Source organism: Xenopus tropicalis, chromosome 2, assembly GCF_000004195.4.
Source record: "Xenopus tropicalis strain Nigerian chromosome 2, UCB_Xtro_10.0, whole genome shotgun sequence".
NCBI lineage: Eukaryota > Metazoa > Chordata > Amphibia > Anura > Pipidae > Xenopus > Xenopus tropicalis.
Window position 1 is genome coordinate 87,398,517 of NC_030678.2, and position 17,949 is coordinate 87,416,465.

Below are 17,949 nucleotides of genomic sequence, written 5' to 3' on the forward strand. Positions count from 1 at the left end.
CACTGCATCTCATTGCATATAATGTGCTGGTTTTGTAAATATAGACTGCATTTCACTGTATATAATGTGCCTGGGATGTCAGTACCCACTGCATTTCTCGCTATAAAACTAACAAAAATACCTTTAAGCTAACAGATCATGAAAACAAATGAATGGAGAACCCCTCACAGAAGTGCATGTATAGATACTTTTACATCTTAAACATTTTAGGCCGAAAAAAGCACTTTTCACAATATCCCTAAAAGTCAGTGGGAACTGCAAGAGATAGTTGGGAGGTTCTTTTATTTATGCCAGCAGCGAATCCACTAAGTCTCACATTAGCTTTAAGTCAGTCTATGTATGGCCCATATAGACAATAACAAGAGATCCTCTGTACTCACCCATTATCAGTGTAAACAGGACATTAAGACATTCTGTTTGTCCATATATTGCAATGTACTTCAAGCTCACCGTCTATGTCAAAGTCATCCCAGGTCTGGCCAGTCTTACACTCACTTTTGTCCAATTCATTAAGATTTCTACTGCTTCAAAATACATTTAACAAAGGGACTGAGTTTTACCTGCAACGTACTATAACAAAGTAATGGGAAAGTTGTGCTCAACCACTAAATTCTAAACCATTATGCGGGGGTACAATGAGTAACTTGAGGTGGACCACATGGGACATAACTTTTCAGTAAGTTTGCCTTTGAAGCTGACCTGCATGCTAATGATTAAAAGTAAACTAACTGAACAGTTATGTTCCATGTGACCCCCCCCCCTTACGTTGCTGACTAACAGGTTAGAGGGCAGCAAAGGAGAAAGTTTGTCTCTGGCTATTACATTAGACATCCATTCACTCCATGCTTTATAGATTACATTTTTGGCTAACTAACTATAACTAACTATAAGAAACATTTTTTTTTATTTTGCCAGCCTATCTATTCAGTGTCGGACTGGCCTACCAGGATACCAGGAAATCTCCCGGTGGGCCCAGGTGTAAGTGGGCCCTCCTGCTCCTGACCATTTGGCCTGTTTCATGGTCATTCCCTATTTCTGAGTGAGAAGAAAGAGGAGAAATAGATGGAAGAATAGACGCTAGTATGTAAATAAAAGAGACTAGGAGAATAAAGAAGTTGGGTGAGGAAAGGAGGAAAAATAGTTTGGAAAGCGGACCTAGGTTCTAAGGTTCTTTGGTGGGCCCCTGGGTTCCCAGTCCGAGACTGTATCTATTTACTCTGTTTTACTTTTACACCGAACTGCACTATTAAGATATAATACAGGGGATGAACCTTTATTAATATTAATAATTTGTATTAATTAACATTAATAACAAATATGAATACATTTGCAGGATCAATGATAAAACTTTCTGATGAACTGTTAGTGAGCAATAACTCACACACACACACGAGTAATAATAGAATTAAATAGATTTACTTATCTTAGTATTAGTATAGTTACAAGCATAGTCAGTTCTGCATCATTCATCGCAATCGGGGAGCCCCACAGGCTTTGGTGCAAGACCTTCAGGTTCCTGAGTTCTTAGAAAAAACCCCAACACCAAGTGCTGATTTGTGCAATATTTTGTGCAAACTTTTTGTCATAAACAAAACGGCTAACTAAACAATTTATTAGCTTTGTAGCAGGCCTTATTTGTTGCTAAAATAGGTTTTATATAGAGTGTATTGTCTATCTGCTGTCTGTTTGTTTATATCAAGGATATCTGCTGGGTAACAATACCTGTGTTTACTGTTTACCCATCGAAAATCCACTATGCTACATAAGGTTTGTATTGTTAAATACACATTAAGGGCTCTGGCACACGGGGTGATTAGTTGCCCGCAACAAATCTACCTGTTCGCGGGTGACTAATCTCCCCGAGTTGCCATCAGTTGCCATCCCACCGGCGACAATGTAAGTCGCTGGTGGGATGGCACACGCGGCGGCGCGATTTCGGCAAATCGGCAAAAATGCCTCGCGAGGCAACTTCGCCGATTTGCCGAAATCGGCTGCGCAGCGTGTGCCATCCCACCGGCGACTTACATTGTCACCGGTGGGATGGCAATTCGGGGAGATTAATCGCCCGCGAACAGGGAGATTTGTCACGGGCGACTAATATCCCCATGTGCCAGAGCCCTAATAGTATAATAGTAATACAATCACATAGAATATGCTTCATTTTGCTTTAAAACAAGGAGTGATGTATCTGGACTCCGTGGGTCTGTGCCAATCAGCCATGCCTTTAGATTTGAAGGTTGTGGGAGGAGAGCTATAACAGACTGTCTGTCTGTCAATATTAGTTGGATCTGACATCTGGTAAACAGAGCCATAGAACTGAATTGCTTACATTATATCCATTTTGCAAAAAAACTGAGAGCCCCAGAGCTGCATCTGATTTCTCCAGGGTGTGACCTTCTGCATTGAATTAATAAGCTGCCGCTGTGTGCCTAGATGCACTTACTGAAGGGTGAGCCTAGAGGGCGAGTTCAACACTAGCGTACCCGAGGAGTGCTGCAGATTAAACAAGACGGATGTATGAGAGAAGGGCTGTTAAAATGAAGGACTTGAGTCTGGATGCAGCCCTCCAAGCTATGATGTTATCCTCCCTTCAGACATGAAGTATATTGTATAACCAGCCTAGAAGTTGGGAGTAAATGCCTGTGAGTGTGTCAGACCTTAGTATAACATAGACCAAGCAAACTAAAACAATTCAGCAAGTATATTCATGTGTTTATTTACTTCATGTTGAATATTGCTAAGCTGAGGCACTGCTTTGTTTATTATTGATTTCTAACATTAAAATCTTATACAGCAAAACTTGTCACCAGTCTTTTTAGTTTACTAAAGCCTCCTTTTCACAATTAACTCCTTTTCAGCTATTGTTATATTAACAAAACAAATGCAAGCAACAACTAAATTGCTTTCACTGTAATACAGGTTTATTAAATATTTGTTTATATGTAAGACAGGGGATAGGGCAGAATGTTTTATTGACAGGGCACCCGAGCCTTACACAGCACCAAAAAATGTCCTTGAGAAATATACATTTTACATATATATTAGTGTAACACTATATTGACTTAGTTTAGGTCAACCCAGGCTAGTAGTGTAATGTAGAGCATGTGTTACATGTGACCCTTAATTCTTAGGCATGGACCTCCACTATGTGGGAGAAATAAGATAGAGCTGAGTGTGTAGTTGAACTACAACTGGCTGATACTGTGTAGTGCAGATGATATAAATGGATGCCAGAAAGGTTCTTGCTGGTGAACTATAATACAGATTTATTGGTCCAAGACACAGATATTATGCTGGGTTATCATACTCACAACAGTCGAGGTAGAATATCACAATGTTAGGCACCCCCCAAGTGACTTTAATTGCTTACCTCGTTTCTCCTGTACGGAGAAAACAGCACCAGCCCGGGGTACCTGGAGCGCAGTGCTTCCTCCTTCCGGCTTCCTTTCTGAAAATGCCAGCGGTCGGCGCATGATCAGTAGAGTTAAAAGCCGAAGCCGATCGCTGGGGTACGGGATAAGCGATTAAAGTCACTTGGGGGTGCCTAAAATTTTGGCACCCCCAAGTGCCTTTGCCTTTCTTTCTCCTTTAATGTCTCCTATGTTGGAGCTACAGCTGCTCGTTCTAGATAGATCTGACTATGCTCACTCTCCTAGAAAGTGCTATTAAATACTTTGCTGTGCTTACTTATCCTTGTTCAAGGGGCCTAGTTGTTAAAGTGTTCTTTGGACTAGGTGGCTTACTGGGGCCTGTTGCTGCACCCAGGCTCAGAGGGAGCTGTGCTAGGATAGCAGACAGGCAGCCAAAGAGGAAGCCACTCCTCCTTGCTAGACACTTTATCAGTCTGCAAGGGGAGTGGTCAACCTGTACTAACCTATAGGGAATACAGTTACATAACTGAAACCTGAGGGCTTTGCCCAATAACAGTGAAGATTTGTGAAGAGGTAAGGGATAAAGCCATAGGGAGCTTAACCCTATGGGTCCCTACATTAGTATTATTATTTGGTTGGATAATTATTGGCTCTTTTTGGATACATGCCAGATGTACCTAACCTGTGACTCTCCAGCTGTTGGAGAATAACAGCTTTCAGACCCCACCAGGAGCCTGTGATTGGGGTGGGGAATGCTGGGAGAAATCTTTATTCAAACCATTGATGACTGACTGATTACAGATTATCGCTTTTTAGGTAGACTAAAAGCAACAGAGTTCTTCCCCTTTGTCATATATATTTTTGAAACACAGCCTCTTGTGCTGTTTAATGTTGTACTAATGTGTGGGAATGAATTCTCAATGTACAAGTAATGTTCAATAAAGCAACCGTGGCTCTGAGTTTTCCCTTCTAATTGAATATCTAGGTTTCTGAGAGACGTGGTTCACTTGAAACCCACTGTATGGAAATAGTGTACTAACCCAAGAAGACACTCTATTTAGATAATTATGGGATAATGCTACACTATCAATTCCGAATGAGTGCTGTATGATCTTATTCGAATGTATGTTAGTTGTATGGCAGAATAGTTTACATGCAGAAATGAAGTGTGTGAATGCTGTATGAGATCTTCTTATGTGCTCAAATGGCATCTGTCAGTGTTGTTTAAAGGAATGTAGTGGGTCTGTGTGCTGGTATAAAGCGTGTGTATTTACAGATAAGGACATACATATGCTCTATAATACAACAAAGTATATGTGTATGCCAGAATCGAGTGTATATGTAGTAGTATATATGTGCAGAAAAGAACTAAGTATTTATGCATGAAAGAGTGAGATGTTTGTATGCTGTATGACTCAAAAAGTGAGTTCTATAGTGCACTGTATGGGTTAAAGGGAATAAGTACATGTATATATTGTATGATGGAATAGATGTATATGCTGGAATGTTAGTGTAAATATGCAGTATGATGAAGTATAATGTACAGTATGTGCACCAAGAAATGGATTGTGTATGCTGGAAATGGTTGTTGTGTATGGGCTGGAATGTTATGAGCATGGGGCCACGTGTTGAGCTATTTGACAGGATGTCTATGTAGGGTAGGATGTAAATTACTGGTTGATCTTCGTTTAACACTATTAATTTGCATCTTAGATAGAAATTTCATGATCACTGGATGCTTCAACTTTTCCATGTCTTTAAATTTTTCTCATCCCTTCTCTTTTGTCTAATTGCCATTCTTTATGTTGTCCTGTATCTACATATCAACACTGTGTATGTGTATATATTTAAACTCATGCTGACACTGACATGGCAGCCTACTGTGCATGTACAGTAGTGTGGGAAGAAAGAGAGTTCAAAGCCATGGTGGTGGAATGCGTTAGGGAAGTGTGTGTGTTGGAAGGCAGTGTGACTGGTGTTCAGAGCACACAGAGTCTTTTCTATTCTTTCAGGATCTCTTAGATGCTGAGAGCCTGGTTACCAGAGCAACGTAGGGATGTGAGAGGCATGTGTGCAAGGGGGGGGAAGGAACAACATGACAACCTGAGCCTTGCTGAGAGTTTGGGAAAGTGCCAGGAGGTGACAAGACCACCCAGATGCACTCCCATTAGAATGGGGGATGTCTGGCACTGGCATCAGTTTCCCCCACCTGCCATGACCCTTCCAGGCTGTGACGTATTGAAATGGCAAAATATTTGCATAGGGGGAATTTTTGTTAATTAATATATTTATTTTTGAATGTGATGCATTTTTTGTTATATTCATCCATTGAAAATGTAGAATCCTCCCTCTCTTTTTCCTCCTTGCCTGCTCAACCAGAAGCCCTATACCTTTCATTGATGGGCAGTGTAAAAAAGAATCACAGCTATAAAGGTTCTGCTGTATGAGAACCTTAACCAGCAGATTGGAATGTAAAATGCAGCTTTAGAAGTGATGTAAACCTTTTCAGGGATTTTAGCACGCACTGTGGTTGAAGATGTCACTCTCCTGCTAGAAGTCCTATAAGCGGGATGGGTTCATGGCTGGGTAAAGAAAGGAGGGGCTTTTTTGTGCGTGCATGCCCAATGTTCTAAAATAAAGTTGCTTTGTTATGTTTTGTGGTTTTTTTTCACTTTTATTAATACAGTATATTATTACTTATCTTCCTATTTTTGTCTTTTATTTCATGTTGCACCATTGCCTGGATTGTAGGGTTTCTGACCTTAGGCAATCATTGATCAAAATTCCCCTTCCTTCATTTATATTATTTGACTTCTGCTCAAACACATCACTATGGCAGAACTGCAGTTACAGGTGGCACGAGTGTAATGTTCAGCCTGGTGCACAATATTTAGAGAGGCCTTGGCATCCTCCACTATGTTCCAAAATGCATAAAAATACTGGCACAACAGGACTTCTTTAAGCGGGATGAAACCTGTTGTAGTAGCAACCATTTAACGTTTGGGGGGCACGCTCCTTCGTCAGTGTGTAATTTAAACATTGCAACTTTTTTCTGTTATTGTAGTCACCGACAATAAATGGGCTGTGCCATATCTATTTATTTCAGCAGAAAAATTTTAATATTAGTTGAAGCAAAGAAAACCGACTTTATATGTACATGGTTAAAATATCTAACGCAGAAAGAGAAAGCATAAATGAAGACAAAGAAAAGCATAACCTATAATTAAAAGCAGATATACAGAGGGCCCGATTCACTATAGTCCGAAATAAGGAGTGCTATTTATAGCATGCGTTAAAAATCTTATCACTTCTTATTTTTCGCTCGATTCACTAAAAGGACACTTGTCATAATTAAGAAGCGATGTTCTTGGCGTTATTTATCTTACGATGACATATTTTAATGAAAAAAACTATGCGATAACCGTTATAGGGGCTGATTCACTAAAGGTCAATAATGCTTATCGCATAGTTTTTTTCATTAAAAAGCATGCGATAATTAAGTACCGATTCATCAAAGTCATTTCGCATGTGTTAATCCGCATATCGCATGCACAAAAAAAACGCATTGCGTTAATTAGCGAATAGAAATAGTACTAACGCATGATTCACAAACACATATGAAGTGTTAAACGTGCAAAATATCGTGTTAATCTGTGTGAATATTAACCCTACTTGGGGCAGGCGGTACTTAAAGAAAATTGCAGTTCGTGAGCTATTGGCAACACAACATGGAGTTTGCAGTCGTATTTTTTCAAGTATATGTTGGCCCTAAAGTGATGCATCCTCCAGTTTTCAGGGAAATGGTGGTTTTCAGAAAGTAATGGTTACGTGCGTAATATATTTCACTCTGCGTAATATACAGTATTGCGCTCTGCATAAAATATCGCGCGCTGCGTAATATCTTGTGCGCTGCATAATATATTGCTTGAAAATATGTCATCGTAAGATAAATAACGCCAAGAACATCGCTTCTTAATTATGACAAGTGTCCTTTTAGTGAATCGAGTGAAAAATAAGAAGTGATAAGATTTTTAACGCATGCTATAAATAGCACTCCTTATTTCGGACTTAAGTGAATCGGGCCCCTTATTTCGGACTTTAGTGAATCGGGCCCAGAGTCTTTCGTTAAGACCTTGGGTGCCTTATGGCCTATGGCCTATGCCTATGATCCCTCAACAGACAACCAGTAATAGGCTGCAAATAACATGGGGGTGAACTGAAATCTTAACTGTGATTGACCCAGAATTGAATTTACTCAAGATATGCTAGTTAGAAACAAAATCACAGTACATAGAATCACATTTGGATCAGCCTCAGTTTAGCTGAATCTAGCAAACAGTTGTTCATATGGTAAACAGGCCAAACATGAAGATCTATATCCTATACAAGAGAATAGACAGCTTTAAACTTTTCCCTCTGTTAAGCTCTGTTTTCAATCTTCCATAAGTATTCCCCAAAAGGGCATACTTTTTTTGTATTTTAAGCCCCATTAATTGACCTATTGTGTATGTTTGGATCCTAGATAATGCTGTGTATCATAGGAAGACCCTGGAAGAATTCATTAGCTTAAGAAAGCAATGTGGCAGCACCTTCACATTGTGAGCAATGTCACAATACTTCACTGCCTTTTATAAAAGGATACATGGGAAATAAGCCTTACTTAAAAATGTAGTTGATTTTCACACAGCATTACAGTAGTCAGTGCAGCAGGTTTTGTCAATATCATCTTCAATAAAATTCTGTGCTTTTTTATTACTCCATTTGTTAAACCAGGTTTTCTATTTTGTGTTTGCTATTCTAAAGACTCTGGAGTGTTGCTCCTAGTGTGGCTGTAAATCATTGTTAGAGAGTCCAGAGATATCACAGAACAATGTAACAAAAGGTTTCAAAACGTCATTTTTACAGCTCAGGTTGAAGCATTTGAGCTTGTTGCTCCCACACAGCAAAAAGCTGATTTAGTGCTTTGAGGGACAATCAGAAAAACCTCTTAGAAATATCAAATGTATCCAGGGTAGGATTGATTCCTGTCTAGTAAGAAGTATTTATAGCAGAGCTTTCCAGCCCGTGGCCATTGTTGTTCTTTTTCTGAAACCCCCAATATCCCCTTACATTTGCTTGTGAGGAGTAGTTCAAAAGTCAAAAGGGTTATAGGGGTTATACAGTCCTGGTTTATGGGAGATTTTAATTACATGTGACCGTGGCAACCATGGCTGTTGCAGAACTACAACTCCTCTGATGTCTGCCAGGATGTCAGGGAATTATAGTTCTCAAAGAGCTGGACAGCTAAACATTGCAAATCACTGAATTACATGACACAAACATACATTTAAAGCTAGTCAGCACAATCAGTATTCCAATATAGATTCCCACTAGTAATTAATTTAATAGGAAAGTGAGTAAAGCACAGTTCAGAGTGAGAGACGCCGTTAGAATTCTTGATTGTGTGTATAAGTAGGCAGTAAAACAGCACAAGTGTAATGGTCTAATCAGAGGTAGGAGGGCAAAAAGGAGGGCTTGGTTTGAAGCTATAGATATAGAAGGAGCTGTGGGTGCATATATATATATATATATATATGCTACCCACAGTAATTCCCCTATGCAGAGGAACGATAGAAATGGTGATATACTAGCATTGTCAGATATTGGGTTTTGGCAGGATTGTCAATACAATGCTGTAGACAAGTCAGGCCAAGGAACCATTTATAGTGCAGCTAATTAATTTAACCTCTTCTGGCAGAGGCCTGGGTTTCAGTGTGAAAGTTTAACTGTGTGCTGAACATTGTATTGTATAAAAGCAGACCAGTTTGGAATTTGTCACAGAGTGCTATGTCCTTGCCAGTACCAAAGATGAGTGATTTTCAACCTACACAGTGGTGGATATCTTAAAGAGAGTCCTAGAAATGTTCAGCAGTATGATTTTATTTTCAGCCTCCCAATGGAAGGCATATCATACATATTTAATCACAGAAGGAATACATCCAGAAGGGGAAACGGCTTATATTTCGTGCCATGATACATGCTTCTAGGCTACAACTGCATGTTACACAATCTATGTATGGGGTAAAACTTAATCAGCTTTAAGAAAGAAATGTATTTAGGGTAATTTGCAATGTGAAAAACTTTTACCTTGCTTGGAGAAGCAAATTCAGTAGTTTTTGCACTTCCCTGCCATAGTGGTTTCAATCCTGCTGTGGGTAAGATAATACGCTGCCCACGTAACAATGCAAACCAGTTTCTAAAAGGGAATTCACTTTACTTGAGCGTAATATAGTACACTTATTACACCCCATAAATTTACACCAAAGGCAAATTGTAAAAGTTCATATAGTCTGGTGTGACCATGGACACAACAATACATGTAGGTTGCATCTCTCCACTCGCTTACCCTGTAGTTCCATTCCCTGCTCACCTCACTTATTGTGTTATTTCTATGATTCTGCCCTTGGCCATCCACTTCTTCTATACCAGGCTCTTATGCTTTTGTTGTTTCTTTCTTTTTTACCTATTTATTATTTGTTTCTTCTCAAAGTGTTTCTACTCATTTGTGGTTGGTTCACATCATATATTATTTTACTGATCTTTATAGGTTTCTCTGCTTCTTTAATCTTTACTCTCTCTTCCTTCTGCTCTTACCTTTTCTCCAAAACCCTATTCTCTCCACTATTGATTCTGTTCTCTCCATCTCTACCAATCACCAAATGTCCTTTTTCTTCCTCTTGCTCTCCTGCCCTTCTCTGTTTCATTGTTGTATTACATTTCTTTTTTGTCCCTCTCCAACCATTCCTCTAACCTATAATACACCTTCCCTTTAACCTAATTTTAACTTCTCACCCTTTACCTTTCAAATCTGCTCTCCATTATTCTCTTGACATCTATATACTTTCTGCTTTTTGCTCTCTCTTTTTCTATTCCCTGGCATTTCCTTTGCCTTCACCCCATCCTCATAATACTTCTTCCCACATCACTTAATGGTCAGCTGTTACTCTGCTTTTACTTACCATATGCTTGTCCTATTCCCTTTTTTGTTCACCATATTCAGGGCTGGAACTAGGGGTAGGCAGAAGAGGCAGCTGCCTAGGGCGCAAGGACTAGGCAGAAGGAAGCCTCTCTTGCCTACCCATAGTCTGTGCGCTCCCGCTGCTTGTGATTACTCGGCGGGGGAAATGAACTATTGCTTCGCAACCCCCCCACCCCATGAACTGCGCATGAGCGCCCAAAACGGGGGGGGGGGGTTGCGTTAGCACAGGTGCAGGGGCGAGGTGGCTGACCGGGTTGCCTAGGACGCTCGGTCGGCTCGGTCGGCTCGGCCCGCCCCTAACCATATTAGATCCACTATGACAGGGAATGTAGACCGTGTTAAAACAATTCCCTTTAACCTGTTCACAATGGTTTGCAGATATCTTCCATCTCCAACAGAGCACATAGCAGTACATTTCACTTGTGCTATTTTCTTTATAATTAGACAGGAAATGGCAGCATGGCCTCTAAACCTCCTTCCTTCTGTCCAATCTGAGATTAACTCACTAAGCTCAGTTTAGAAGTACTGCCATGTGCTATGGTAATGATAAATATGAAGGGACAACATATCTGACCGTGTGTTCAGCATGAAGGGCTGTTATAGAGCTGTCAAAATTTTCATGAGTTACCTGATTTTCCCACCTGCTCCCCTCTCAATGATTGTGAGCAACCCTGGGTTGAACACTGCTCATGTGCAGTGATATCACAGGGGGCTCCCCTTAAGCCACCATGATCCCCCAGCACAGCAGCAGTCGATGTTGACAGCCCTGTCTGTTCTCACTGCCCAAGTGCCCATAACTAGCCAAGTAACTGCACTACAAATCCTTCCTACAACCACGCAATCATTAATCATAAGAATGGACACTCCACCTTAGCCACAGACGCAAACACAAGATCACACAAATATTATTCACCCAGATCTCCATGGCTAAAGCGCTTGTAATTGACCCCTAAGGACCCCTAAGCGATATAAAGTGTAGAAGTTAAATACAGGTAGGTATACAGCACAGAAGAAAAACAGGCCTGATTGGTAAACGATAAAACTAAGTTAATTGCACTATTAGATTAACTTATTGTTTATTCAGTTAATGGTTTGCAGATATCTGGTAGAATGTTTTTTCCTAATTCGCCCATATCTGCAACTGATTGTAATATATTCAACCCCCTTCTATTCTTTAAAGGAAACTATACCCCTAGAATGAATACTTTAACAAACAGATACTTTATATTATGTTAAGTATTAAAGAATCTTGCCAAACTGGAATATATACAGTATATCAGTAAATATTGCATTTTTACATCCTTTCTCTTGATCAATCACTTTGGGGTATATTTATCATGCTGTGTAAAAAGTGGAATGAAGCATTACCAGTGATGTTGCCCAGGGCAACCAATCAGCAATTAGATTTCAACAGTTACAAAATCAAATCTGATTGGCTGCTATAAGCAACATCACTGGTAATGTTTTACTCCACTTTTTACACAGCATGATAAATATATCCCTCAGTGATGGTCTGTGTACTCTCTCAGAGATCACATGACCAAAAATAATGCAGCAACTGTAACAGGAAGTAGTGTGGAAAAGACAGAACTCTGACCATTCATTGGCTGATGTGATGTATGCGTGCCTTGGCATGTTTGCGTATATATTTTAGGAATACCTAATAGCACATACTATTAAAAAATATATTTTTATGATAATGGTTTATTTAGATGAAACAGGGTTTTACATATGAGCTTGTTTATGCTTAAGGTTTCCCTTTAAACTTAATATTTGTTTTGGTACCTCCCTTTGTCCCTTTACCACCATATTTTCCACTTACTGTAAGATGTTCTGTAATGCAGCTGGGAATGTATTTTCTATAAGTGCAATGTTTACACATAACAGAACAGATTGACAACACACTATGAATGAAGAGAAATCTATAGAAAATAATAGCTAGTGTTTAATCCATTTTGACTTTTGTTCATAAGTGTTTAATCTTATCCTTCTTGTTTTCAAGGTGAGGATGAACTGGAGGAGAATCAGAAGGTCAAAACCCAAAGGCCAAGGTCAGCAGATGAGCCAGCTGTATACATGGCACAAACAGGTGAGTATGCAGCTTGCAAACTGTTGTATAGCATGAGACCTAATAAAATTCAAAGAAACTCCATTATTTGTCCATGTTTCATCTTCAAATATAAAATAGATTTAGGAAAATATATATTAATTATTTAACTCCTTAGCCTGAGCATTCTTTGATTTCAAATGAAACCGTATAATCATGGCATAGGGGATGTGGTAACAGCTAACAGGGTCGAACTGAGCCGCCGGGACATCAGGTAGGCCGGTAGGCCCCGGAGGCCCAGACCTGTCCCTTGTTGGTGGGAGCACCTGCAGGGCCCCTGGGGCAGTAGCCCCAGTGGGTTCTGCACCCCCCAGTCCGACCCTGACAGCTAATACAATATATGAATTGAAAATGACACAATCAGCTATAGAACAAATCTGCAAACCATGCAAGCCATGTGGCATAAAAGTTTCTTAGGAGGCGTTTGCCAAATTAAGTCCATTTTTGTTTATGTGACAGCTGGGGCTGAATGAACTTTTTGCCACAACATTTACAGTTATCATTATGCAAAAAAAAGACGCACATCAAACGGGATTGGAGCCATCCCCAGGCCTCTTCCTCTCTAATGCATTTTCTATTCTATTGACTTAAATGCATTTCAAAAAGTATTTCTTGAGGCAAAGCATGCATTTAGTTTTCCTCTTTTTTGAGCGAGAGAGACTGCTATTTCTGATTCAGGTTTCTTTTACCCATGTTTGTGAGCCTCTTGAGGATACAACCCATTAAATGCCAAGTAATGAAACATCTCTTTATATTAATGACAATGTCGCATAAGGTGACTTATACTGTGTCACGCAAATGCCAAATTTACCCTCGTTGTGACAAATTTGCCTCTGTGGACACTCCCTACAGAATGCAGCTTGGCACATCTTGCCAGCCATGTTAGCGGAGAGATCACAGAAATGAGCTAACAGTTCTTTCCTCTGCAACTCTGAATAATAGACAGAGAGGTAGGGAGTGTTTAGAGATTTTTTATTAGAAGGACATGTATAAACCTAAGATATGTCTACATGCATGTATGGAGAGTAGTGGTTAGGTACTTAGGCTAGAAACCAAGAGGACAGAAAACATAATAAGAACAAAGGGCACAATACCTATCACAATAGGTAAATACACTTGCCATCCAAAAGAAAGGTAATAGAAGGTATTCAGTGGAATACCTTCTATTGGTAGACTCCAAAACAAAAGTTTCAGGTAGGAGAAGTATCACAATAGGTAAATACACTTGCCATCCAGAAGAAAGATAAATCCTTATAAGAGCAGGAATATTGTCCTTACCATTAGTGACTATAAGGTACAACCAGGCATTTTAGTTTTCTAGTCTTCTCATAGAGACTTAAAGAGGTTGTTCACCTTTAAATTAACGTTTAGTATGTTATATAATGAGCAATTTTTAGCGACTTTTCAGTTGGTCCTAATTTTTTATTTGTTATCATTTTTGCACTCTTTCCAGTCTTTAAATGGAGTTCACTGACCCCAGAAGCCAAAAATCTGCTGCTCTGTGAGGCTATTATTGGTATAATTTTATTTTAATACTTATCTATCTACTACTTCTATTTATATCTTAATTGCTCACTCATGCATATATATATATATGAACAACAGTTCCACATATCCCCATCCAGCCAAGTCTTGTAATTGCATGATATTATAATTAAAAAGCCAACCAATCATCTAGTAGCATTCACTAGTTGGCTTTTTAAAAACAAAGAGCTGCTTGGTTGCCATGGGCTACTAGACCCTGCAAAGTTTTTTTTAATACAATACATCTAATAAAAAGCACAACTTTTGCCCTGATGCAGTACCCTAGAGCAACCAATATGATATTTTCTTTTAAAAGGGTGACCAGTAAATGCTGCCTACTACATGACTGCTATAAATAACTAGATCTGAAGCAAACGTTGCTCCTTTTATTATGTAACCCCGATAGTGTCTTTTAGCCTCTTTGGGATGCTGGCCTCCAGAAACAGAGCTCTAAAAAATTGATAACATTATTGTGCACTGCCCAGTGTTCACCTACTGTGTGATGGAACATAACTGGACAGCACCCAGGAATATACTGGCGCATTATAAATAAATGACTCTAATAAAAATAATGGTGAGATTAATTGACAGATCGTTGCGGAAAGGTTCTCTTCAGCAGTATTGCTGCAATAACAGGGTGGTTTGAAGCTGAAAGACTTCTGATGGATTACTATAAAACATCTAGTTCTCCGCCAACCTCCCCTGCTCTCTTAGTCTGCCATCTAAAAAATGGGCTGCCACATATTATCCCCAGAGGTGGCTGCCTGCATGCTTTCAGAATCCCATAATTTCAAATATATGGATAAATATATAATTTTTCTTCCTATTCGTAGTTGCTCCTTCCATTTAAAGAGACACCTTCTTACCACCATGCATTAAAACAAAGAAAGGGTTACAATATAAATGACCCCCACCGGTATGCCAGCCAGCACATCTCCTTTGGTTTTGTATATGCAATTTTTTCTCTAAATGTTTACTAGAAAGTGGGTGAGAGAAAGAAAAACAAGCTATTTATTCAACAGTTCAGGCTTATTTATTCAGCATTTTCATGGTTGTGATTCCATCACGAAGTGGTCCCAGCCCTTCTGATTTATGAGTCCACTTCCAGTATTCGGCTAGAGATTGATGAAGTCCAAGGGCGCTTATGACAGAAACCATCTGAAAGGGAAAAAGAGCTGCTTATATGAATATTTATGTGGCTGCTAATAATGCCCTTATGCCAGTGCGTTGTGTGAGTGTGTTGTGTATGTTTGTGTGGGGCTGCATGCATTTCTGTTCTCAGAGACTCAATATATTCCACCCACAGGAGGAGGGGTTCATATCCATTGTTTTACCCTTTGGCAAATGCTTTGCCTTTGTTATTTGATTTTTCTCTTCCCCCTCAACTTTTGCAGTGAGTAGGTCAGGTTTGTTTAACAGCCGATGTAGATTTGGCAAAGGAAGATAAATGCTGCAGTAGCTTGTTGTTTTAACATAGAAGGCAAACCATATGAAATTTGCTTAAAAAGTGTAATTACATTTAGCAGAATATTTTATTCTTTTTTATAAAATGATTAATTGAACTATTGTTTGTATGATTTACACATTTCTGCACATTTTGCCCTGCAGAGTTTCACAGGGGGGCTTAAATGAAAAAAAAATATGGCATCTATGTTTAGCAGTAAATGTCAGCCTCTGTCAGAGGAGTTGCAGGATAGGCTTGGCATACCTGATCTAGAGAATTGGTCAGTACAAGAATATGTGTAGAGATAATGTACAGGGCGGGAACTAGGGTTAACCGTTGGTTGCAGGAAAGATTGTTTGTCCACTCCACTGACATTAACAGCTCAATCATCAGATACGTAGGGAGAAACAATAGAATTCTACCTCTATCTGAAGTTTCAGCATTAACCGACTGCTGATGTTCGGACACCACCAAATTCTCCACCCTGGCCGATCGATGAGAGAATCTATATCCAAGGCATTTGCCAACACTGGTCGCCATGTTAACCCACCTTTCAAGCACCTACTTTCATACGATAATATTGGTTCATGTATGGGTACCTTTAGGTAGAAAAGGCACATGCCTGGGGATCAATTGTGGGGGGGGGGGGGGGGGGGGAGGTTGGCTCTTACTCTACTGGATGCCTACCCCTGGCCATTTTAGCAATACAGGTGTCAGGGAGCTGTTACCTTCTCATTGTGCTGCTGGGGGGACGGGGAGGAAGGTGTTATTACTCCAACTTGCAGCATAGCAGTAAAGAGGGAGTGAAGTTTATTAGAGTACACAAGTCACATGGCTAAGGGCACCTGGGAAATAAAGAATATGCCTACCCCTACATCAAGTTTTCAAACTAAATATAAAAAAAAATCTGTTTGCTCTTTTGAAAAATGGATTTCAATGCAGGATTCTCCTGAAGGAAAAAAACATTTTCTACTGTGACAGAATCCCTTTTTGATATCCTTGGTAACTTTCTGGACACTGCCGTTTGAGGCAACTTTAAATCGGAATTTTGGCTCTTCTAGTGCAGAAAGTGCTATTGCGCTCTCTGCACTAGTGTGCCCCCCTCAGTCCCCTCTGACGCTGCATTGACTTGGTCATCTCATGTGTCTAAGACCCCTGAGGTGGTGCTGAGTGTAGCCTTTAAGGAAGCCTTAAAAATGTGTTATATAATAATCGAGTATCCATTCACAATGGTTAGGATATTTGCCCACCCTATAAAGGGGGGACAGTTACTAACATTTGTATTTTATTTTTTTCACGATTCAAGTTTTTTGTGTAAAAAATAAACACAGTTTTTTAAAGGACATGTAAAGCCTACATTTTACTACAATGTATATAAGTTGGGCACATCTCCCCCACCCAAATGGCATCATTTGTACTGTATATATCCCCTTTGCTTGCCAGCACCATCACATGTTCCTAAAGCAAATAGCAGCTTTCACCCGGTGGCCATTTTTTCTCTGATACATATTTAGATACATTTAAATCTGCAAACAGCATACACACACAGACCCTTATTCAGCATACATTTCATCAAGAATGCAGGCTCACACAGGCAGAACTGTCTGATAAAAGTTCTGCTTTGTTTGAGCTGAGCTCAGGAGAGGAGGTTAGGAGAAACAAATTGAAGCAGACAGCTAGAGCTGAGTTTCTATGGGAACCAGCAATGCCATCTCTTCACTGGCTGCTAGACTGGGGGCATGTTTAGTAATCTGAGCTTAGAACAACTGAGCATGCCCACAAGTCAACAGCCAAAGCAAATTCCCAAGGGAGGGGCCAAGTGGGTTAGAGGAGGAGAAGAAAATCTAAGTGATAAGGGGACACTGCAGCCTTTCTATTAACCTCTGGACAACCAGAGTGGCAGGTATTGAAAGATTTCAAAGATGCTGTTCTCTGATTAAATTTTTGTGTGTGGGGTTTACATTTCCTTTAAGCGTAAAAACCACAAACCACTAACAAAAAACTTTACCATGTAGAAGTCAATGGGAGTTGTACTAGTTGTAACTATGTTTGTTTAAGTTGTGGTTTTGGAGGTTTTTGGGGCTTTTTTCTTTGGAAGACCACAAGTATTCATGGAAAACCGTAGAAACCATCAATGTGTGGTTTTTGTGGCCTTTACGTTTTTATTCCACTTTTTTATTTGTTTGTGCTTTTTCCATTCGGATCTTTTAATAAATGACTAGACATTTAAAACCACAACGATTAGAATGTTTATAAATCTGCCTTAAAGTGACAAGACTATATTGGATTTAAGTTTAGTTTTAAAGAGGTTCAGGGATAGTTCCTTACTGCTATATTCAGGGACAGACGATAAGAGAATAGAAGGCCATGAAAAAAAATATATGAAGAGACGTATTGAGTTGTGGAGGAAAAAAGGGTTTTGACAGGTATGAGACAGATGAGGACCTGGTATGATTTGCTTAATAAATCATAATAAAGATTTTAA

At 39.6% G+C, this 17,949-nt stretch overlaps 1 protein-coding gene across 5 annotated transcripts in view; it reads left to right on the forward strand.

The window, feature by feature from the left end:
• Nucleotides 1–17,949, forward strand: part of adgrb2 (adhesion G protein-coupled receptor B2) — a 268,265-nt gene that overhangs the window by 161,498 nt on the left and 88,818 nt on the right. For all 5 annotated transcript variants that reach the window (XM_004919220.2, XM_002938488.3, XM_004919222.2 and 2 more), the window contains one exon: nt 12,392–12,478. In XM_004919220.2, the coding sequence (XP_004919277.1) occupies nt 12,392–12,478 (87 nt within the window). The remainder of the gene's footprint in view (nt 1–12,391; nt 12,479–17,949) is intronic.